Source organism: Gekko japonicus, unplaced genomic scaffold (assembly GCF_001447785.1).
Source record: "Gekko japonicus isolate JY-2015 unplaced genomic scaffold, Gekko_japonicus_V1.1 scaffold2240, whole genome shotgun sequence".
Taxonomy (NCBI): Eukaryota; Metazoa; Chordata; class Lepidosauria; order Squamata; family Gekkonidae; genus Gekko; species Gekko japonicus.
Genome location: NW_015165885.1, coordinates 87,614 through 110,518, shown reverse-complemented (window position 1 = coordinate 110,518; position 22,905 = coordinate 87,614). Strand labels below are relative to the sequence as shown.

The following is a 22,905-nucleotide window of genomic DNA, read 5'->3' as shown; positions in this document are numbered from 1 at the left end:
ATCCAAATACTAACCAGGGCTGACCCTACTTAGTTTCTGAGATCTTATGATCCTTAAGGAATACTAGTAAGCTGTTAAGGCGTGACTCTTAATATTCCTCTCAGCTCTTTGTGAATGGCCTGAATTAAGACGTGGTTACTGAAAGCTTGATTTTCAGTCATTTGCAAGATAACTGTCTCCACACTTGCCATACAACTCACACAATGGTACATCTGTCACCTACATTCTAGGACAGCAGTCTAACTAAATCTCCCTCCTAAAGAAACAACCCTATTTACTGAATGGGTTTAGAATGGAGAGGGAGGCAATGTTTGAGCACGTATTTATTGTTTGCATTCCAGCAATTTTGCTTTTTTACTTACTCGAAAAGCCTTGCCACATTCTGTTTGTCTTCCTGTACAGGTCTGCGTCACATCACTGTCCTCAAGCTGTTAGGCCTTGGAGATGATGTTGGTGGAGTGCTGGAACTGTACCCAATTAACGGTGAGGAATTCCTTCTGGGCTTTAGCTGCTAGTTATGGCAGACTGCTGTCACTTAGTTTTTCAAAGGCAGGAGGTTTTCCATAGGAGGGAGCAGCAGAAGATTGTGAAAGGGAGGGAAAATCCTACTGCAACTCGAATAATTCCACTATTGTTAACATGGTAAGGAGTCACATGATGAGAATGAACCTTACAAATAGTACGAAGTTATGGAATATGGTGTTCGCTTTATATTCTTAATGCTGACAGTACTTCTCATTCATTCATTCCCCAGGGAGCTCCAATGTGGACAGAGAAGATCTCCCGGCTCATTTGGTGAAAGACATTCGCAATTATTTCCAGATCAGCCCTGAATATTTCTCCATGCTTTTGGTTGGAAAAGATGGAAACGTCAAATCCTGGTACCCTTCCCCAATGTGGTCCATGGTGATTGTTTATGATCTGATTGACTCTATGCAGCTTCGACGACAGGAAATGGCCATTCAACAATCACTTGGGATGCGATGCCCAGAAGATGAATATGCAGGGTATGGATACCATGGTTATCACCAAGGGTACCAAGAAGGATACCAAGATGACTATCGTCACCACGAAAGTTACCATCATGGATACCCTTACTGAAGAAAAAGAATTTAACTATTGACCACGCCCTGCTTGCATCTTAATAGCTGTTCAAACCACAAGGGGCCATATGTACAAAGCCTTTCACAGCAGCCTAAATGTTTCTTTCTTCTTGTTCTTCAGGGACTGCATGAGTATTGAACTTTGGCCTTCTCTATAACATGCATGTCCATGAAGTGAAATAAGTTAAGCTAGTATTGCTGGTGCCTTACGGACTCCTCTATATTTTGAAACCCTTGTAATTTGAGGGTATTATCTGGTGCTATGTATGTATATATCACCCCCTGCAGGGTACAAACTGTACAGTAGACATATACTATTTTTCTCTCCCATGGGAGAAAAATATTTATTGGAAAGTATGATTTTTTTGCTGAAGAGGAGCAGCAGATTATGTTACAGTTTTATTTTATTTTTGAGGAATTACTATGGAACAGATCCTTTTAGAAAAATGAATGCTTACAGGATTTGTCTGAAAGGACTTTTATAACAAACCAGATTCGTAGTCTGCTGGTTTAATCTATCAGTTTCCAATATGGGAAGCTGAAATTGCTAAAGGCTCAAAACAATATCAAAATAGATTCTTAGTGGAAACATTGCATCATGTTGCTGTGGGCTCTTCTCTTGCAGATTTGTTTCCATCTTTTTTGGGAGGAGAGCATTCAGCTCAGGGAAGGTCCTGTCTCTGGGACTAAACAGTTGTGGCTAACAAGTACTCCTTAGATCCCCAAGCATCTTCTTGCCTTAGTTAGTGAATTTCTTTAGAGAGACACTAAGAGAGCTGAGAAATGCACACAAACCATTTTGAAAACAGAAATGTAGATCAGTGAGAACAGAAGAGCTCAGCCACACCCCAGCGACGTTATCAGTTGCTTGGAGCAGAATGCCTAAACATCAGCACCTTCTGCAACATTTCTCCTTACACCAGTCATGACAGGAAGGAGTCCATAGCTCCCTTCCTGACCTTCACTCATCACATGCCTGGGAAGTGAGATCTCCTAGAACAACACTTTCATAGAGGATTAGAGCATGGATAATGCTAGCCAACTCCTTAATTCCAGAAGAAATGGTCCACTTTACCAGAACTTCCACTGCCTTAGAAATCAGAGAAAATTTGGCTCTGGTGGAAGTCCAGGAGATAGTCACATGTAGGGTTGCAAACTACAGCTTGGGGAATTCCTGGAGATTTGGAAGTGGTGCTTGGGGAAGGCAGCATTTAGGAAGAGGAAGGAAGCTCAGTGGGGTGTGGCGCCATAGAGCCCGCCCTCCAAAGCTGTCATTTCCTCCAGAGGAACAAATCTCTATGGCCTGGAGATTAGTTGTAATTCTGGGAGAGCTCCAGGCCCTACCTGGGCTGACAAATGGCAACGCCAGGCACATGGGGCAGCCTGTAATTTAAATTAATTGGTTGCTGTGGCTTTATGGTGACAGGTTTATTGATTTTAGACTGTCAGCTTTTATACTTGTAGAATGTTAACTGAGCTGTCTGGGTTTTTTATTCTGTTTTGTAAACCACCTTGGGTTTGCTTGAGCAAATAATGATGGTATAGAAGTATTCTAATAAATTTAATAATAAATTCCTTCTTGAAACCCTTATGTCAACTAAACCATCTTTGGGAAATTGCTACCTAGTCCTTGGAAAACCAGTATCTGAGTTCTGTCAGTAGGGAGGAATATTCAGACTTATAAACATAAAGGACTAGCTGGTAGGGGGCAAAGGGTTCTACTCTAGCCTCCTCCCTGAGCCAGTTTCCAGTCTTGAAGGAATGCTTCTGTATGGAGAAAGAATTCAGTCATGTGAGCACAGTTGGACATGCCAAACCAAACACAGATGTCCTACCTCAGCATAGACCTTAGGGACCCTGTCTTCAGGGTGAAAAATGACACCCCCCCCCCCACTGTAGGGGATGTGTTGTTAGGACATGTTTAAACTTGATGCTCTGCAGGATAAATTCTTACATAGCAAATTTCTGTGGCTTTCACAGTGGTTTCTGGATGACAAATCTCCTTTTGACCCATTTCAACGTGGCTTCAGGCCTGGGTTCAGAACTGAGTTCGCTTTCGTTGTACTGGTGGATGATCTTTGTTTACAGGCAGTCAGGGGAGGTATTCCTGTTGATATTGTTCCATCTTACTGTGACCTTTGCTGTTTGTCCTTATCTATAGATTGGAATATAGAGTTGGTGTTGGGGAATAGCTTTTCAGTGAGGTTTTTTTTCCTGCTTGGACACAGGTTTCCACCAGGACTGCTGCCCTATGATCAGGGGTTTATTATCTAGACAAGAGTTTAGCCCAAATCCACCCACTCCATTGAACTTTAGTGAGGAGGGGCTCTCTTCTAAGAAATAATCAATGAAGGCCCAGTGAAACTTTGCATATAATATTCACTGCAAAAGAAGAGTGCAAAGCACATTCACAGTATTCTTCAATTTTCATTGGTTTTCATGCACAGCTCACAAGGTTTCAAGGTCTCACTAGTTTAATGTTAACTTGTAAGATGCGTTCAGCAGATTTATGTGTGCAGACTTCTTTTTATGAGAGAGGAGATTCTTTGGAAATGTTTAGGTAAAAAAGTTCTCTGCCTTTTCCTTCCTTAATTGAACTCTAATCCAAAGCTAAGGTTTCACAGATGCTTCCTGGAAACATCATGTTGAGGAAGACAGCTGTAAACCTAAGGGAAGAGACCTAAGCAAGTCTAACACATATTAAATGCAGCCGAATAGATTGAAAATATACTGCCCTACAGACTCATTAGCTCAAACACTTGGGATGGTTGAGTAGTAGGGTATTGTTTTCTTCACAAAGCATACTGCTTCCCCTTAATGAAAACAAGCATTTCAAAGTAATTTTGTATTACATTCTGCCAAGCCAAAGAAAGCAAAATATCCGATCTCTCTCAGGGCAGAAATACACCTTATAATAGGCAAATCCTTTCTGAACTATCTGCCACAATGTGAAAGGAGGAGGGGATGGCATTTGTATAGGAGGATGGACAGGCAAGGCAGGGATTAACCCTTCAATTCTCTGCTAATTCTGTTCTAAAGACCTCCCTCCATTTTTCTCTGCAGTTTGGCTTCTTCCAGTATTCCAAACAGGGAACAGTGGTATTTCTTCTTATTATTTTTACTTCATTTATAACCAGCCTTGCTCCCCAAAGGAGACCCAAAGCAACTTATATCATTTTCTTTTCCTCCTTTTTATCTTCACAACAACACTGTGAAGTAGGTTAGCCTGACAGTGTAATTTTCTATGGCAAAGTACAGATGAAAACCTGTGTCTGCCTGATGCCCTAACCACTATACCAACCCCCCTTCAAAAAAACACTTCAAAGAACCAGGCACAAGCTGGCCAATCACGTATTAACCAAAACACCCTGCTCTTCCCCCTCATTGCCCTGTACCTCCCCATCCAGCCCTACACATTCAAGAAATGTACACAAGAAATCCAACATTCATTCACTGTGTTTGCACATTTCATTTTATTTGGCCTTATGGCATAGTAGTCTGGACTGTGAATATTAAAATTCCATACAAAGGGGGTCACGTTTTGGTTAAACCCAGGCACTCCAGATGAGTTCCTTAAAGAACACAGCAGAATAATAAAAAGCAGCTAGTAACAGAAATCCTATGTTCTCAGATCTATCAGCAAACATCAAAACAATTCCCTCAGGAACCAGAAAGATTACTAAAAAGGTAATACCAAATCAGAATTAGACCCACTGTTAATATAAAACACACCAGCTTTGCAGTCACACTTTTACTAGCAATATAACCTCATTTCTAATGGTATTTCTCATGAAGAAACACTGTTAAGGTTATTTACAAGCCAGGTTCAAAAAGCTGCTTCATTAAAATGGACCTAAAATACTTTGTACTGTAGGAGTGTCATAAAGAACTGAAGCCACCCTATGAAGCCAGTCTTTTCCGTACACACAACAAGATGTGTGTAATCTATGCAACTGCAGCAGCTTATATATCACCACTTACCACAGCACTTTCACAGTCCACATCACAATCCTTCTGCAAGAAAGGTATGTAACAATCTTTCAAGTCCCCAAGGCCCACATGTGACCATTCATGTGTTATCAAGACTCCCAGATTACATTATGCAAAATAATATCAGGATAATTTCATCTTCTTGTCTATATTTACACTATTTCTTTTTTACACATTTTCTCAGTCTGGATACCAACTGAACACCCTGATAGAAACACTAGCATAGATCCTACCAGATATTCCACTGGTGCAAGGACTGTGGTGGGGGGCAGTCCCACCTGATCCCCCCTTTTTATCACAAGTCCATGCCTCATGTGTTGTATTTTTTGCCCACACAGGTTCCATAGTCTCTGGCATCCTGCCACTTATGGCAGCAGAAGAGCTGAAAGGAACCAACCCATTCAGTTTCTGTACTCATATTCACAATGAGGATTAAATACATTATTATAATTTTAGGGGGTATCTGCACCATGACTGTGCCTTGCAGTATTTTGTTCCATTTTAATGTACCATTTGTTGTGTCTTGCCTGTTCTTTCTTCCTGTGATACACTCTGTACAATTGCAGTACACCCAGGCAAAGAAAAATTGCACCATGGGCTGTATGTGCAGGAATTCACAGGGGGCAAATAAGCCCCCCACCACCACTTACATTGGGAAAATGGCATGGGGGGGGAGAGAAGGCTGAACACAATACCTCCCCACCCAGCTGGGGCCCCTGTGATGCATGGGAAATTAGTTCCTAGCAACTGTCATCTGACTGAGAAGAATCAGAGTTGGGCTGAGGTTCAAACTTCACATCCAGGTGTGGACTGTATCCACAGTGAGGTTCCCAGTAGAACCTGGGCCATATCCTGAAAGCAAGGCATCACTAGTCACATGACCAGGAACAGTAGCAATTCTTTGTGGATGAGTTCACCATCTTTTCATCACATTTACTCAAGCTACCTTCTGACACAACTGCATTTAAGTGGGAAGATTAGTAAAAACAGCTGGTCTTGATAAAGAATCTCTGAATGCATAATGTTTTTATAAATGCATAACTTTTGATAAAAACAGAAATTATGAAATTATCATCATGGTAGAACTAAAATGCACAAGCTCTGCTGTTTATTATGATGTCATCTTACTGTCCGTTCACTGCATCCATCTTTATCTTGGAAGCTGTTCTTAATTATGATGATGAAGAAGAAGAAGATTTATTACCCCATTCTAGCTTGCACCAGGCTCTATACTACTAAAGGTAAAGGTTCCCTTGCTCGAAAGCCAGTCAAATCCGACTCTAGGGTTGCGGTGCTCCTCTCCGTTTCAAAGCCGAAGAGCCAGCGCTGTCTGAAGACGTTTCCGTGGTCATGTGGCCGGCATGACTAAACACCAAGGCGCAGGGAACGCTGTTACCTTCCCACCAAAGTGGTACCTATTTATCTACTTGCAATTTCTTGTTTTCGAACTGCTAGGTTGGCAGGAGTTGGAACTAGAGACGGGAGCTCACTCCATCATGCGGCACCTGGGTCTTGAACTGCTGAACTACTGACCTTCCACAGCCTGCAGTTCAGCGGCTTAACCACTTGAGCCACCGCAGCTCCTTCTATACCACTACAGCACAACAAATATGTACTTGGACATAATTTTTAATATGGATCTCACAGCTGAGTTGCTTGTTTCATTTGTGATCAAACAGAACAAAACAATTTTGAGTTTTTCAAGGAAATACTAGAAATTCGAATGAAAACTCTTATTTAGAATGTAAAACAGAACATTTAAAGCACTTTTACAGTCCCAGCAACACACGGGATTAAGCCTGGACTGGATCTTTACTAATATATTGCAATTGCATCCATCACTGAAGGCTGCTTAACACATTACATTTTTAAGGTACTCCTATATTTTACATGTACACCTAAAAACATAATTGTGCATCTGACACACAGCATGCATTGTATATGAGTGGCCTTGGCTTCTTGCAAAATATACGCACAGCAGCACAGACAAATTTACCATACAATACTTGATGTGGGAAGTACTCCTGACACAAGTAAATGAAATATACAGTAACCTCAAATACTGTTTGACGCCAGATGCATGTGTTCCTCTGGAATGCAGGAAAAGCCTGGAGTGCTCTTTGGCCCCATCAAGTCTGAATCTCATAACAACTTTGAAATGAGGTACTCAGATCAGCTTGGATGGAATTAACCCCCTTTTTACTGATATGGAAGAATCAGCAGTCTTAATACATATGGGTTCGAAGTGATGTTTCCAATTCTAACCCATCAGCATCCATCGCATAGCAACTGCTTTCTGTTGCAGAAGGATCACATAGATATGTTTCCTTGAACAGCTTGATCAAAAGGCAAATTAAAATTCTGCTGTAGTGGGGAAAAATAAAAAGAACTTCCCTCCTTTTTGCATGAAAAAGCTTTTACCTTCCCCCAACTGCAGAAGTACTTTCTTCTAATGAGAAGTGTCTAAAACTCAAGAATCCAAACACTATAAGGCCTCTTCCTCTGAATCATGATCACTGTCTGGTTTGGTGAGTCTCTCGAGCTCTTCTCCATCCTAAAGAAAACAAATGCAGAGGATGAAATGCAACATTAAAGGTTTTCATAAGTATGTATGAAATACTTTGTTTTTGTGAAGCTACATCAGTGATGCATTCTACAATCCTACACAGTTACACCCTGCTAAGTCCTTTTCTCATGGACCTAGAAGGGTGTAGCTCTAGTTAGGACTGCACTGGCAGAGAATTTTTTGTTTACTGGGATTTAGATGGAGGGACAAGGAGAATAAAGGGCAGGCACCATTCATGGATAATTTGTATGTAAATGTGTTAGAAATGGAAGCATTCATCTGATCACTTTTTAACAATATCGCTTGATAGAAGATTTCACTGCAAACAGCACCACCTGGTGTCCAATACCCTCAAACAGCAGCCACAGCCACAGTTGAGTCTACAGAAATCAATGGGTTTAAGCACATTCTAAATATATGTTTTAAATGATAGTAAAACAAGAGGAACAATATTCGGAAGTTGTAGAAAAAACCTTGAGAAGGAAATTTTCTAGCTATTGTTTGCCTCTTTTTAATTTACCCTGAAATTACAAGATTCTAGAATTCCTGGGTAGTTGGGATAATGGGGTTTTAAATATTGTATGGGAAAACAAAGGCCAAACATTGAGAAATTATTTATTGAGTGCTTTACAGCCTCTTGTGCCAAATGACTGCAGCCAGGAAAGCTGAAATTTTCAAAATCTCTATCACCTAAGATACGCTAATAATATATATGTGTCAATATTAATAATCATCATATGCAATAATGCAATCAAAATTATGGATTAAAGGATTAGGTTATGTTCCCTAAAACTTTTCACTGTTGATAAAAGGTGCAACTGTTTGACACAATGGCACCACTATAGAAAAGTAAGAGTTCAACAGCAAAATATAAAAAGGATGGAAGAGACTATAAGTGGTGGGCAAGTATCACAAAGGAAGCTCCTACCTCTGATACTTGACCCTTGAATACTTAGCCTCATCTCCTGCAATGCAAGTGCCATTAACACTGTTATGCCACAGCCCACCAAAAAAAAAAACCTAAGTGGTGTGGCAGTGCTGTATATCATAGATTTTTTACAGCATGCAGAATTTTTCAAGGGAGTAAGGCAGCACAAGAGAGAGAAACACAGGACCACAGGCAGCACATTTTACCACATCTTCAGAGCCACTGGAGTAAAACCACCGACCTTTGATGCCATTGTTCTGTGGGCAAATTACCACAGAGAGGAAGTTAACAGATATTGGTATTGACAAGTGGCATACAGCCACCCGTTTTCCAGGGACAGGATGCTGTTTAGCCACTGCAGAAAAACCTATCTGCTTAAATCTGACGCCATCCCAGCTTTAGGGGTGGGATAGGGTCAGAATGCAACACTTCAAACCTTACCCCACTGGAGCGCTCCCATGTACCTCCTCCAAGTTTGCTCCTCTCCCACTGTGTAGTATATTCTGTGCATCGAGGGCTGCTGGAATGGTAGATGAATATGGACAAAAGTACCACAGGAGCCTCCAAGAAGAACTCCATAGAAGGTTTGAAGTCAAAAACAAAGACAGACACGGTGGTTATGATCACAGTTGTAACTTGTGCAGTCAGAACATGAAACATGTTGTCTCGGAATTTCAAGATGAAAGCCACTGAGAGCCCGAGGAAAGCAGTGACAAAAATAAGGGCTACGGAGAATGTGTTGTGGCCATAGAAGAACCCACAGAACTCTATCTGGCCTCGATGTTCAGTGCGCAGGCCCAGTATCAGGGCATTGAACATAGCTCCGAAAAGGTACAACTTAGTGTTCTGTACAAAGATGTTTTCACTGAACTGGCCACCTTCTTTCAGTATCTTTTCATTATAAATGTTGGCTAGAGCAGAAATAAAGCACTGCAGTAGTATGAGCAGATGTCCTAGACCAAGCTGAAGTGATGTCAAGACTCCTGTGGCAGTGGTGGTGATGTTCCAAGTGAAACTGGGGAAGAGCCACGGTGTTGTGCAATTTTCTCTCCCCCAGCATTCATCCTCCGGCTTCGTGTACTGCAGGCAGTGGTTAGATGGGCTGAAAAAACTATCATGGTGAAATCCATGCACCGCCAAGCTATGGTGGTTGCTTCCAGTCCCCGCAGTAAGGGCTATGATAGACAGGAACAAAATCAGGAGAGAGGCCCATTGCACCCAGGAGAGCTGCCGTCTGTGTGTAGACAAGAAAGGGCTTTAAGCATGCAGAGAGAGGCAATGAAAAGATCACCAGAGATAAAACACACACCTTATTCATTAAAACATCTACAAAGCCATGATCTCCCCACAGCTCCCTACAGTGATCAGACAGTATGCTTAGTGACTCATGCTACGACACATAAACCAAAAGACAGAACACTAGACTAGATATGTGCAATATTCAAGTTTAGAATATATACCTTATTTACCTGGGGAAAGTATTTAATTGGCTCAATAAATTTGTTTGCATTAGTTGAAAATGTATAAAAGCTGCAGCAAGGATGGGATAGAATATCATTTAACAGAATAGGAAAGCTATTTATGTTCAGAGAACTAAAAACATAATATAATGGTGAACAGATCAAATATTATAGGAATAGTACTCAGTCCTGAGGATTAGATGTTGCAGTTGAAAGCTATCATAAACTGAGTGGACAAGGCATACCATGTTCAAAATGCTGAAGAAAACAGATTACTTTAAGGAGGATTTATAACCTCATTCCTCTAAATTGATTTGTGCTCTAAAGAGACCTAACGATCTATGTCACCTTATTAGCAGCTTGATCCTATACAGGCTTACTTAAATGTAACTCTCACCAAGTTCAGCGGAACTAACATCCAAGCACATACACTCAGGACTGCAGTTCTCATCAATAACAGCCAGGAATGGAACTGGCGTGGACACTAATGCATCAAAGCTAAAATGCTACTGAATTTACTTGGGTTTGCTTTTTATTTCAAATACCATTGATCTTCATTTACAGACTTTTAAAGAAAACCTGGCAACACCAACAGTGGAAATAGAGCAATGACTAAGGAAATTGTTTCCATAGCTACTTACTTCAGGACTATCCTGAACAGGAGAGCAGTTGTTATAATGACAAAATTTGAGAACAGCACAGCCATGGCCTAGAAAAAAAGGTGTCAAGGAATAAAGTTACATGTAAAATGCAACCTAGAAATAGGATATATATATATCAGCTGACAGTGCTTCGTTATCAAGAAGTCCGAACACCCAAGCCTGATAGCACAGCCAAGATTGTTCCATCTAAGCAAAACTCCTCAGCTTGTAATACAAGAAGGAATCAGAGAATCCCCAGTTGATGAAAAAAAATTAAGAACTGCACGTGAATGTCAATAAATGCTAGTTTCCTGAGAAGGCCCTGAAAACTGGCATTTGTACATCTCAAAGCACTAAGGAAAGAAGGAATACAAGGAGCTTGCACTTGTTCTTTCTGTACTTTTCTTGCAGTGTCCAAAAAGATTTTACTCTTGCTTTTTTTTCTCTGTGCTCCAAAAATTCAGACCCATAAGCCTATTTCATATATTACAAGGGAAGGAGGAAAGCAGCAGAACAAATTGTTTGTGTTTCTGTTCTTTGCTGGCACAAACATCACAGCTGGGAGGAGGAGATGCTTTAACTGAATCTCCCCTTCTTAATGCAGCCCCTACTATTGCAGCGTGTTTTGTTCACGAAGGTTCCCCAACCGTCAGGGCCCACTTCTGTAAGAAGCACCAGGCTTCTGGGGGAAGGGGGAAGATCAGGTCTGACAGCTCCTTCTACAAGTTATTCTGCCTCATCCATCCCCAACAGAACTGAGCACAAAACATAGAACACCCCCTTCCTTTGCCTAATATTATTATTTCATGGTGCCAGTTTGAGGCATGTAGATTCTGTTATTTAACAACAAAACTTGTGCCTCTTCTCTTATCCCTTAGTTTGACAGTTGGCAGTTACTAACTGCTGGGACTTCAGAGAAGTGAAATAAGCAGCGATCAAGAACTACAGCTGAGGCCCATACCATAGCAGGAGAACAACTGGGTCATTGATTGTGGACATCTTTGTAGTAAAAGTGCCCATGTTACTTCATGACTGGCTTATGGCCTCTTCTGCAGGACTTGGCTAGTGACTTTCTACAGCTAATAATTAACCATTCTAGGTTCTAATTTAACTTGTACTTTTGCAGGAATTCTGGACCATCTGTGTGGTTTTATGCTCTTTATACCTTATTCCTCTTCTGTTTCCCCTCCCCTTTGGAATTCTCCAAAGAGAGATTCCACATCTTTACCAGGAAACAGCTTCAAATATTTACTCTATTCATCCCGCTCTATTATTAGTGATAAGCAGGGCTCTTTTTGTAGCAGGAACTCCTTTGCATCATCTAATATGCAAAGGAGTTCCTGCTACAAAAAGAGCCCTGGATAAGGGAGGAGAAAAGTTGTCATTGCTACTGTTCTAGATCGGGGTAGCCAAATTTTGTGTTCTCTGGAGTCACTTGTACTCATGGCACTCTGTACTCCAGTCAGTTATCTGGGATCTGATCGTATTTTGTCACACAAGTTCACTTCTTTTGAGTGGTCAAGCACCAGATAAAAATGGCCCCATGCAGCACTAAGTACTTCCAAGTTAAGGAGCACATACATACTCAAGCTTTTGCAACACTGAATTACAGAATACCTCTATTTGTTATCATCTGAAATCATTATTTTTTTCTTCATGGGTGAAGTCATTACTTATACTAACGCTTTTTGATTAAAATTGCATTGGGCTACCTGGGGCCAGAGAAAACTGCTATTCCTATTATGCCCATGTGGGTATTTGAAAATGTATGCCACTGTTCCCATTTTTAACCTTTCCAACTTGCATTATAGTGTTGCGCCACAATCAGACATAAGACATCACATAATAATTATTTCCATTTATATAATGCTTTCAGAGTTCAAAGCATACATTATCTTGTAATCTTTACAGCAGTCCAGTAAGGTAGGCCAGTAATATTATTGCCATGCTGCAGATGGTGGAGGGGGTGGCTTTCCTAAAATAACCTTCTTGGAGAAGCAAGATTTAAACCAGGGATTTCCCAGATTGCAGCTCACTCTCCTAGCCACCTATTACATTAGCACAGGATGCCAAGAGAATTATTACACATGCCGCATGAAAACATTTTTGTTGAAATAATCAAAACGCATCCTGGTTTTACTCAGGACAAATGTCTCATAACCCACCAGTCTAGCTGCCCGCAGCATTTCTAGTTCACCTAATCAGGTTAAAAAAAAAGTATAGTACTCCCAGTTAAAGCTTATGATTTGATCTGAACTTATCACAGGTAATGTCGATATAGGACACCATAAGTCTTGGACCATAAGACTACCATAAGATTTCTGAATAAATAGCCTGTATTTCTGAAGTGATACTTACTGGCTGGAGGTAGGAGAGCACATAAAAAACAATCAGATTATCCAAAAAATAAAGAAAGGCAGGTATTGACCATTTAATGTAGCTACAGAATTGCCTCCATGAACCGCAGCCAAATCCACTATGAGAATATCCTCCTAAAAAAAAAAAAATTAAAGAAATGAGAGAAGGAATAAGTCAAACGTATCCTGCTTGCAAACATATATGTACTATGCCCTAATTTCCACAATTGTCAGAGGTTTTAAAGAAACACAAAGGTCTGGCTCCTATCCATCACCCTCAATAGGAGAGGGTGAGTTGACTCCTTTGCCCCTCTCCATCTCCTAATGAGGCTCTAAGGCCACATCGATCTTATGACATCTGAAATCCAGTTTCTGGGGATCAGAAGGGACTGTTGGAGGAGAATGCATCATAAGCTATATCAGAAAAGCAATCTTTGGGTCAGAGTTGGATCAATTTAAATTTTCTTTCTGATATGTTAAAAGAGTCACATGGTGACTTTACCTTTTATGAACAAAGTGAAAAAAAGAAAAGTGGAAAGCTTTCACTTTAGAAAAAAAGGCTAGTTTTCAAATACTATCCCTGTTTCAGTTTATCAGATGGAGGCCGTTCCACACAAAAGCCTCAACACATGAAAAATGACATGATGAACTCATAATGTAAGTAATGTCATGTGAAAAAAGTGTGACTTAGGCCTGGAAGCTTGCATGATGGAGTACACGATGTAGTAGGAAGCTTGCATGATGTAGTGGCACATAATTACAGCTAAGCACAAGCACAACACACTACAAAGTGTGGGAATATAGGTAAGTTGCAAACAATGTCAGTGTTCTAATAGATTACATGAGATCCAGTTCTTCAGACATTTATAGGCTGCGGTCACACACACACGAAATAATCTACTTTCAATCCACTTTTGAATTGGATTTTGCCAGTTCACACAGTAAAAATCCAGTTGGAAAGTGCATTGAAGGTAGATTATTTAGTGTGTGTGCCCGCAGCCATAGTCTTGTTTTGATACGATGAATTACAATTATGAAATCTAACACACATGCATGTATGTGAAAGTGCCTGGATGCTGAAGTGGCACATTTTCTTCAAGCAGTCTCTCAACCCAACTTTGCTGGCTTTATTTGTAAAATACATCAATCCTAGACAAGAGGAGATCAAAATGTGAATTAAAAAAAGGTAGCAACAAAAAAAGAGATGGAGTAAGAAGTTCCCTCATCCCTTGAGCTCAATTGCATTTGAAAAAAAGATAATTGATGTACACTGGACATTTTTCACCAATAGCATGAGCCACTTTAAGCTACCCCAGGAATTAGTATTCACCTATTTGACAGGCTGGTTTCTTCAGTCATCAGATTCTGATGCCACATCACAAATTACTTTTCCGATTTCCTTTCTGTTTCAAAAGTCCTGTTCAGTGTTTCATGTGGGGCTGCTATTCAAGAAACAAGTGCCTGCCCTGACCTGGATAGCCCAGGCAAGCCCGATCTCATCAGATCTCAGAAGCTAAGCAGGGCCAATCCCGGCAAGTATTTGGATGGGAGACCTCCAGGGAATACCAGGGCTGGGAGGCAGAGGCAGGCTATCAAGCCCCTTCTCTGAACATCCTCCATGCCCCAGTAGGAGTCACCAGAGATCACCATGACTTACACACACACACAAGGAAGGAAGGAAGGAAGGAAGGAAGGAAGGAAGGAAGGAAGGAAGGAAGGAAGGAAGGAAGGAAGGAAGGAGGAGGAGGAGGAGGAGAAGGAGAGATTGGATTTATACCCCACCCTTCACTTGGAGTCTCAGAGCGGCTTAGAAACTCCTTTCTCTTCCCCTCCCCACAACAGACACCCTGTAAGGTAGGTGGGGCTGAGAGAGCTCTGACACAAACTGCTCTTTTTCAAGGACAGCTGTGCCAGAGCTTGTGACTGACTCAAGGTCACATCAGCAGGTGCAAGTGGAGGAGTGGGGAATCAAACCTGGTTCTCCCAGATTAGAGTCCACACACTTAACCACTACACCAAACTGGCTCTCCCCCTTGGAGGCACAAAAGCAATTGTATGGCTCTTGAGATTCTGACCACTCTCTAAAAAAGTGAATTTCCTGATATTTTGATTTATAAAACAGTGAAAAATGAGTAGTAAGACTTTTTTTTCATGGAAGAACAAAAAACACTTATTTAGTCAATTTTAATGCCACTCTGAATCTATTTAAGATTCTTTATAAGCATTAAGTCATCTGGGCTACAGTCCAAGGAATTACTGATATAGTCTATTGACTAGAACACAGAGACAGGAAATATTTTTCTTAAGAGCTCTACTAATACAAGCCTTACTGTAGCCAAAATGTCAAATCTAAACAAAAAAGGCAAAAGCACAGAGGGGCCACGAGGCCACTTCTTCGGACCAGAGCGCCCAAAGTGCTTCCTGGCCCCTTCCTGGCTCGGCTGTCTTTGCGGCCGGGCTAGGAAGGGGCCAAGGGGGCTCTGGGCGGCTTCTCCTGGTCTTCCGCCTTGATGGGAGGGCAGGAGAACCCAGGGGGAGGACCTGAAAGGGCTCCCCGGGCCCCTCTTGACTTGCTGGCCTCGGCGGCTGGGCCAGGATGGGGCTGGGGGACCTCTGGGCGGCTTCTTGTGCTCTGCCGCCTCGCCCGGAGAGCTAACGGGGAGGGCTGCAAACGGCCCCCCGGCCCCTTCCTGCCTCGCTTGCCTCGACGTGCTGGCGAGGAGGGGGCGGGGGGCCTCTGGGCGGCTGCTCCCGCTTGCCTGCCTTGGAGGGCTTTCCCCGCACATTGGCCTCGGTGGCCGGGCAGGGAAAGGTGGCCCGGAGGCCTCCGGAGGTCGTCCGCACCCACCTGTTGCATGGGGAGGATGAGCAAGGCGGCCCTGACAAGGGGAGGGGTTCTCAACCGCCTCCGCTTCCAGTGGCCTGCTCAGGTTTCCTGCAGCTGCGGGGAGAGCGAGAGGCAGGTGGCTCTGAGTGGGAAGGGGAGGCGGCTCCAACCGTAGCTCCCTCCATGGGCTTGCTCGGCTTCCCAGCTGCTGGAACGTCCATCCTGCCTGGTGGCTCCCTGCACACTGAGGGTGAGACGCTGGGCTGCGGCTCTGTGGGCAGGACCGAGCCAACGCAGCAACGGAAGCTAAGCAGTGGCCAGGGACCCACCTGTGAGTAACAGTTGAGGTGGCCAACTGATTTTGGTGTGAATGGAATCTCGCCACCCCATAGGACAGAAGCCACCCCAAATCAGCTTTATAATATAAGGAGATAGTCATACACTTTAATACAACCAAATTTGTGCAACTGTACAATGCAAAAGCCATTTTAAAAACTACAATATTCAATTTTCTCACACCATGCTGATTTTGTCTTTCAGCACAGTAAGATACACTGTCAATGCACCCAACGCAAGTCAATTTTTTTTAAAAAAAATAGCAAACTGACACCATATAAGAATGTAAGATATAACAACTTACCTTTCCTGGTTACCCAGAGTGCCATTATCAGACAGAGCACCAGCTTCACTAACTCTGAGCACACATTTACAGTTGCAGGAAGGTAATCATACTTGTTATCTGAAAAAAGTTAGCAGAGGCCTTATACAAAGTGTCACAGATATTTACACTGACCAAGCAAAAAAAAAAAAAAAAGCAATAAACAAGGACATTATGACTAATTTGTTCATGCATAGTACACTCAGCACAGATACAGATGTGGGATCTGGATCACCACCAATCTCTTCTCCGCCCCCTTTTTATTTAAAAAGCAAGCTTTTGACTGTAAAGCAATACATGAAAATATAGATTATGCAGAATAAAAATAATCAAAGAAGAAGAATAAAAAAACCTCAGCTGGCAAATGAGTCCTCAAGCAGAGTAAGGGTTCTCCATCCTACAAATTCACCTGCTCTCTCCACATCTCTCATTACACTCAGAAGAAAAATCAGGACCCCATACAGACTGAAAACACTTAATGCCACATATTGGCAGAGAACGTGAAAGCAGATAGTAAGCTGATAAAGATTAGTGGTAACCACAGAGGGTCAAATATCAAAATGTACCTTCATTGGCAGAGTATTTCATCAGGAGGATACGACTTGATCCCAGAGTAACAAAGGCACCTCCTAATAGGAGTGTATAGATGGCTGACTTGGACCATAAGGCAGGCTGATTGTAGAACTTGGACTCCATTCTGTTGTCTTGCTATCAGTGCTCTTTGAACGGCAAAGCAAAACTCTTATCAGGCAGCAATGTATATTTTATTGCTTTCTGGCACATTTAAATACACTGCTAGTGCTTTTCCCTATATATGTTGCATGAAGTTGGTGGACATTGAATCTGGATGTGAATACAATGGAGTTCAACAAGGATAAGTGCAGAGTTCTACATCACGGTAACAAAAATGAGAAGCACTCATACTGGATGGGGGACACATTTCTGGGTAGCAGTGCATGTGAACAGGTTCTTAAGAGTATGAGTGGACTGTAAGCTAAATATGGGCAGTCAGTGTTATGCAGCAGCAAAAAGGGCAAATGTGGTCTTGGGTGTATCAACACACGCATAACATACAAATCTCAAGATGTCATAGTCCCACTATACACCACATTGGTCAGGACACACCTGGAGTACTCTGTGCAGTTCTAGAAGCCTCACTTCAAAAAGGATGTCGACAGAATGGAGAGGGTGCAAAGGAGGGCAATGAAGACAACCAGGTGTCAGCTAAGCTGCCATGAGTGTGGTGGGTGTTTCCCTTTCATGTGCATTCTTTCCATGGCGCTTAATTGCCCCTTCACTGCAACGCATTTCTCAAGGCCGCTGGAGGAGTTGCTGTGTCTCTGCACAGTATGAGTCTTGGGAAGCTCTTACCTGTTTTGCTTTTGCAGCTGTTAGTTCCCAGCTTAATGCCCACGTGCGGGAACCCCTGTAATTGGGTACTACGTGGGGGGGGGTTGTATACGAATGCCCTATAACCTATTATGCGCATAGAACTCCCACCATTCCTAACAGTGTTCATGTTGCATCTATGGCTTTTCAATAAAGTAAAACCTTCTTGGAAGCGTGTACTTCGTTGTTTCACTGTGGGTCCTGACACCAGGTACCTGGAGACCAAGCCCTACAAGGACAGGCTGAGGGACTTTGGGAATGTTCAGTCTGGAGAAGAGTAGGGAGGTATAATTGCCCTCTCTAAGTATTTGAAAGACTGTCACTTAGAGGAGGACAGGAAGCTATTCCTATTGGCAGGAGAGGATAGGACTCACAATAATGGGTTTAAATTACAGGCAGAAAGGTATCAGCTGGGAAAGGTTTTTTAGAGTAAGAGTAGTTCAGCAGCTGAATTGGCTGCCTAGGAAGGTGGTGGCAGTCTTCAAGCAGCAGCTAGACAAACACTCATTAGGCATACTTTAAGTTGATCTTGCATTGAACAGTGGCTTGTATTAGGTGGCTGGTAGGGCTCCTTCCAACTCTATGATTCTAAATTCTCCTTTGCAGTATGCAAAGAGACATGGAAGACTATTTGGGGGACGCTAATATTTCTTGTATTACTATCACTGAATAATTTTATTTCATTTGTTTCATTTATACCCCTCCTTCCTCTCCTGTAGGGACCCAAAGCAGTTTACATAGTGCTCTGCTCTTCCACTTTACCCGCACAGCAACCTTGTGAGGTAGGTTAGGCTGAGTGTGTGTGACTGGCACAAGATTATACATTAACCTTCCATGGTAGAGTGGGGATTTGAACCTGAGCCTCTCAGATTCAAGTCCAACTACACTGTCTCTCAACAAGAATATACACAAATATAAAGAATATTAATAGTACATGCACTACTGGCACTACTACTCTAAACCTAAGACAATTAAGGCTTATTCTGTCTGAAATATTTTCGGACAAAAGGTACACATTGAGCAATAACAACTAAAAATGTTGCCTTGTGCTCAGTAAGAACTTAGTCCATCGTTTCTATAAGTAAAAATATATTTTGGCAATTCTCTAGTTATCAGCTATGGCAACCCATACATTTATAAAATTTCTATACTAGTTTTCATTTGATGCTATGGAAGTTGTGTAGGAAAATAATCAGCTAAAACAATTAAAACAATAGTGAAGACTTGAAATGACTTCTGATGAAGGTTAAAGCAGAAAGTCCCAAAGCAGGATTGCAGCTGAACATCAAGAAGACAAAAGTAATGACTACTAGGGAATTACACAACTTTAAGGTTGACAATGAAGAAATTGAAATTATTCAACATTTCCTGTTCCTTGGCTCCATCATCAACCAAAAGGGAGGCTGCAACCAAGAAATCAGAAGACTGAGACTGGGCAGGGCAGCCACGAAGGAGGTAGAAAAGATTCTTAAGTGTAAGGATCTGTCACTGCAGACCAAGACCAAGGTAAATCATACGACAGCATTCCCTACTACAATGTATAGGTGTGAAAGCTGGACAATGAAGAAAGTGAACACGAAGAAAGCTGACTCATTTGAAACGTGGTGTTGGAGGAGAGTTTTACGGATACCATGGACTGCCAAAAAGACAAATCTAGCCTGAACTTTCTCTAGAAGCTAAAATGACTAAACTGAGGTTATTGTATTTTGGTAATATTACAAGAGTCACTGGAAAAGACAATTATGCTTGGAAAAGTTGAAGGCAGCAGGAAAAAGAGGAAGACCCAACAAGAGATGTACTCTGTCAAGGAAGCCTGTTAATGGTAGGACATTTTGAAGGTCATTAATGCATAGGTTCACTGTGTCAGAACCAACCTGACAGCACTTAACATGTACAGAATACAATTAACGCATCAAAACCACATTAACTAATATAAAACATCCAACCAAAGAATCAAAAGCAACAGAGTCAGACAAAGAACATAAAGGAACAATGAACTCTCAAAAGTATAACAGAACAGGGATGCCATTACTTATTTGTGGAATGCTATAATGGCATTCCAAAGCTCCTGTTTATGGGAGCATTAGGGGCTTTTAAATAAATACAAATTTGAAGCAGGGTTTCATAGGTTAATCTAAAACTTCAGGGAGACTGACATGGGAGGATATACTCCTTGAGAAAGCCTGAACCTACTTTATTTAGGACTTTATGTAAAAATCGTCATGTTATATTATTTATTTACTTAGATTTGTACCCTGCCCTCCCTGCCGCGGCAGGCTCAGGGCGGCTAACATCATAAAAACACAATACAATAAATACATAAATATCTAAAACAATTCATTAAAACTAACTTACATCATATAAAGTGCTAGCGACTAACTTATGGTATTGAAGATGGTGACTTACGGTATTAAAGATAGTTCCTGTATAGACATTCATTTTAAACATGCAAACACAACTGTAGCTAATATAATTGTTTCTACACTTGTGTCATATGACTGTGCTGAGTTACACTCAGTACCAATTAGGCAGCAACATCCTGTACCAACTGAAGTTTCTGAATAATCCTCATGGACTGATCTGTGTACAGAGCATTACAATAGACTAATCTAGAGATCACCAAGGCATGAAGGACAGTAGTCAGCTTTCCCATTAATGGTATTCAAACCCTTGTCTCTCCAAGCACTAACTAAATATTTGCAAATAAATGAATTCAGTCATTAAACATAGGAGGGGGAGCCAGCACTGACTTTCTTATATTAAAAAGCAAATTCTCTGAGGATATTTACCAAATTAACAATACAGTTCTAAGCAGAGGTACACCCTTCTGAGCCCATTGACTTCAGTGTACTGTTTAGGATTGCCCTCTAAGACACAAACCTACGCTGAACACAATAACATTTTATCTAGGAAGCAAATCTCATCCAATACTTTCCTGTCCATATGCCGAAACAAATTCATGGTTTTATACCCCATTTTAGTTTTGTCTGAAAAATTAAACTGTTGTCAGTCAAATACATCAGGCCACTCGATTCATGAACTGATAGACTCTTAGTACTATATCAAAGCTAAAAAAAAAAAAGACTGATCCAGTGGGTATGCCCTTAAGGGATTTCTCTTGGAATCTGGGTGCACTGATCCAGCACAACGCACACATCAGGCTGAAGAAACAGATAACACAATATGGGATGGAGCCAGTGGAGGATGTTGCACAAAATGGTACAACACTGCAACTCTTTTGCAGGAACTCCTTGAAACACTTCTGGTACAATGGTAAAGGAGTCAACAGGCATTCGTGGAAGTTCTTGTGAGGGACATTCCCTGTAGCTACTGACAGCTGACCTCACACCAACTGACCAACTCACCAGCTGACCAACTCAAGATCAGTAATGCTGTCATTCAGGGTGTATGCAGACTTTTTTTAAAAAATAAAAGGAGCAATGGGCATGATTTATCTTTCAGCATTATCTGCTTGCTAGCCTTAATTACATAGTGACACAGCATGATAACTGTTCAACCATTCACATGAACCTTACTGCAGGGTGGCTAGCCCTGCTTCCATACTGGAAAGGAGAGAAGCTCAACTACTACCTTAAAAATTGATCTTCAAAGAGTGGAGAAGAAGGATAGCTTTCAATAATTTTGCAGTGCTTTCTTTTGTTCCTCAAACAAAAAAACTAATCATTTACACAAATATTGTTTCATCTGTGCATTGTTATTTTGTAAAAAACCGCAATGTACTGCATGTTGCTGCAGCTCTTATATAAATAAATAGATACTGCATACACAAGTGGAACTGCACCAATTACATTTCCCTTTCCCTCACACATTGCTGGATCCAACCCATGATCATAAGAATTTACACTTATGAATCACATTTCAAGTATCTAAAGTATCTCATGTACACTGTTCTTTCAACAACTATATAACACAGATGGATACTAAATATTATAGCCAACATACTGCAGACAGGGACTGAGTTGCCACCTCTTGGGCCTTTAAAAACAGCGTCAACATACACTTTCCCCCTATTTCTATGGTAACAATTTTTTTTCCATGTTAAACTTCTGAAGTTCATACTGCTGTTAAAAGCATACTTTGGCCACCAAATGAGAAGGGAGCACTCACTGGAAAAGAACCTGGTGCTGGGAAAGACTGAAGGTAACAAAAGAAGGGGGCGGCAAAGGATGAGATGGTCAGACAGTGTTACCGATGCAACGAACACGAAACTGAGCAAACTCCAGGGGACGGCGGAAGACAGGAGGACCTGGCTTGATGTGGTCCATGGGGTCGCAAAGAGTCGGAGTCGACTGTGCGACTGAACAACAAAAAAAAGGATGTGACAAGTTCCAGATATTTAGCCAAGTCAGGCAAAAACTAGCTAGAGTTCTGTGATGTGAAATACTTTTTTTTTTAAATGCAGCATAACCTTTCGTGGACTAGAAACCACATTCTCAGATTAAACAGGGCATGGATCCTTGATTGGCAGACATTTGTACGTATGTACCGGTATGGAGGAATAAAATATAAACAGAGAGAAACCAAGAACAAATGCAAGAACGTGGCCACTTTAGTGGGCAGCTTTGGGCTGAGAGTACAGTGGCTTGGCTAAGACCACCTACTCATGGTCGAGATGTGAAACAAGGATGGTGTTAGCCATCCAGAGCTGGGTCACCCCCATGAATTCAGAATACAAAATAAAGAGCCCGCCCAACCGCGTTCACACCACCCTCTCCTGGAAATGTTCTTCCTCCAACATAGGCAACTTACGCTATCATTGCACAATAAGAGACGGAGGAGGAGTGCTTGTTTTCTTCCGAATGGCCGCGGTTACCTGACGGCTGTTGGTTTTCTCTCTCCGGGCATTTTTTTTCTCCACCTGTCTCAGCTTCTCGCTGCTTACCCCTCCGCAGAGGAATCCAGGCAGCCGCTTCCCTCCGCCCTTTCCTCTCATCACGTGACACCGGCCCCTTTTGACAGAATACA

The 22,905-nt window shown here is 41.8% G+C and overlaps 2 protein-coding genes across 4 annotated transcripts in view; one reads left to right on the top strand and one right to left on the bottom strand.

The window, feature by feature from the left end:
* CCDC80 (coiled-coil domain containing 80) overlaps window positions 1-2,316 on the top strand; it is a 28,130-nt gene extending 25,814 nt beyond the window's left edge. For both annotated transcript variants that reach the window (XM_015411312.1, XM_015411311.1), the window contains exons 7-8: window positions 403-483; window positions 755-2,316. In XM_015411312.1, the coding sequence (XP_015266798.1) occupies window positions 403-483; window positions 755-1,101 (428 nt within the window). In that variant the 3' untranslated portion in view covers window positions 1,102-2,316. The remainder of the gene's footprint in view (window positions 1-402; window positions 484-754) is intronic.
* A 4,428-nt stretch (window positions 2,317-6,744) lies between these two features.
* On the bottom strand, window positions 6,745-22,867 carry SLC35A5 (solute carrier family 35 member A5). Of its 2 annotated transcripts, none has more exons than XM_015411306.1 (7): window positions 22,690-22,867; window positions 17,097-17,249; window positions 16,513-16,611; window positions 13,047-13,180; window positions 10,689-10,756; window positions 9,029-9,821; window positions 6,745-7,647 (listed from the first exon to the last, which is right to left on the bottom strand). In XM_015411306.1, exons 2-7 carry the CDS (start codon window positions 17,224-17,226, stop codon window positions 7,579-7,581), a joined length of 1,293 nt encoding a protein of 430 aa, XP_015266792.1. In that variant the 5' UTR covers window positions 17,227-17,249; window positions 22,690-22,867; the 3' UTR covers window positions 6,745-7,578. The 2 variants fall into 2 exon arrangements, with proteins under 2 accessions (XP_015266792.1, XP_015266793.1); XM_015411307.1 differs by having other exon boundaries at window positions 22,754-22,867.
* Window positions 22,868-22,905: the final 38 nt, after the last annotated feature.

What these genes read in the sequence shown, in the direction of transcription:
- SLC35A5 (XM_015411306.1), bottom strand. Translation starts at nt 17,226, where the DNA reads ATGGAGTCCAAGTTCTACAATCAGCCTGCCTTATGGTCCAAGTCAGCC. An exon ending in ACTCTGGGTAACCAGGAAAG is followed by an intron (nt 13,181 to 16,512) that starts GTAAGTTGTTAT and finishes TTTTTTTTTTAG; the next exon opens with GAGGATATTCTCATAGTGGA. An exon ending in CATGGGAGCGCTCCAGTGGG is followed by an intron (nt 7,648 to 9,028) that starts GTAAGGTTTGAA and finishes TGTTTTCTTTAG; the next exon opens with GATGGAGAAGAGCTCGAGAG.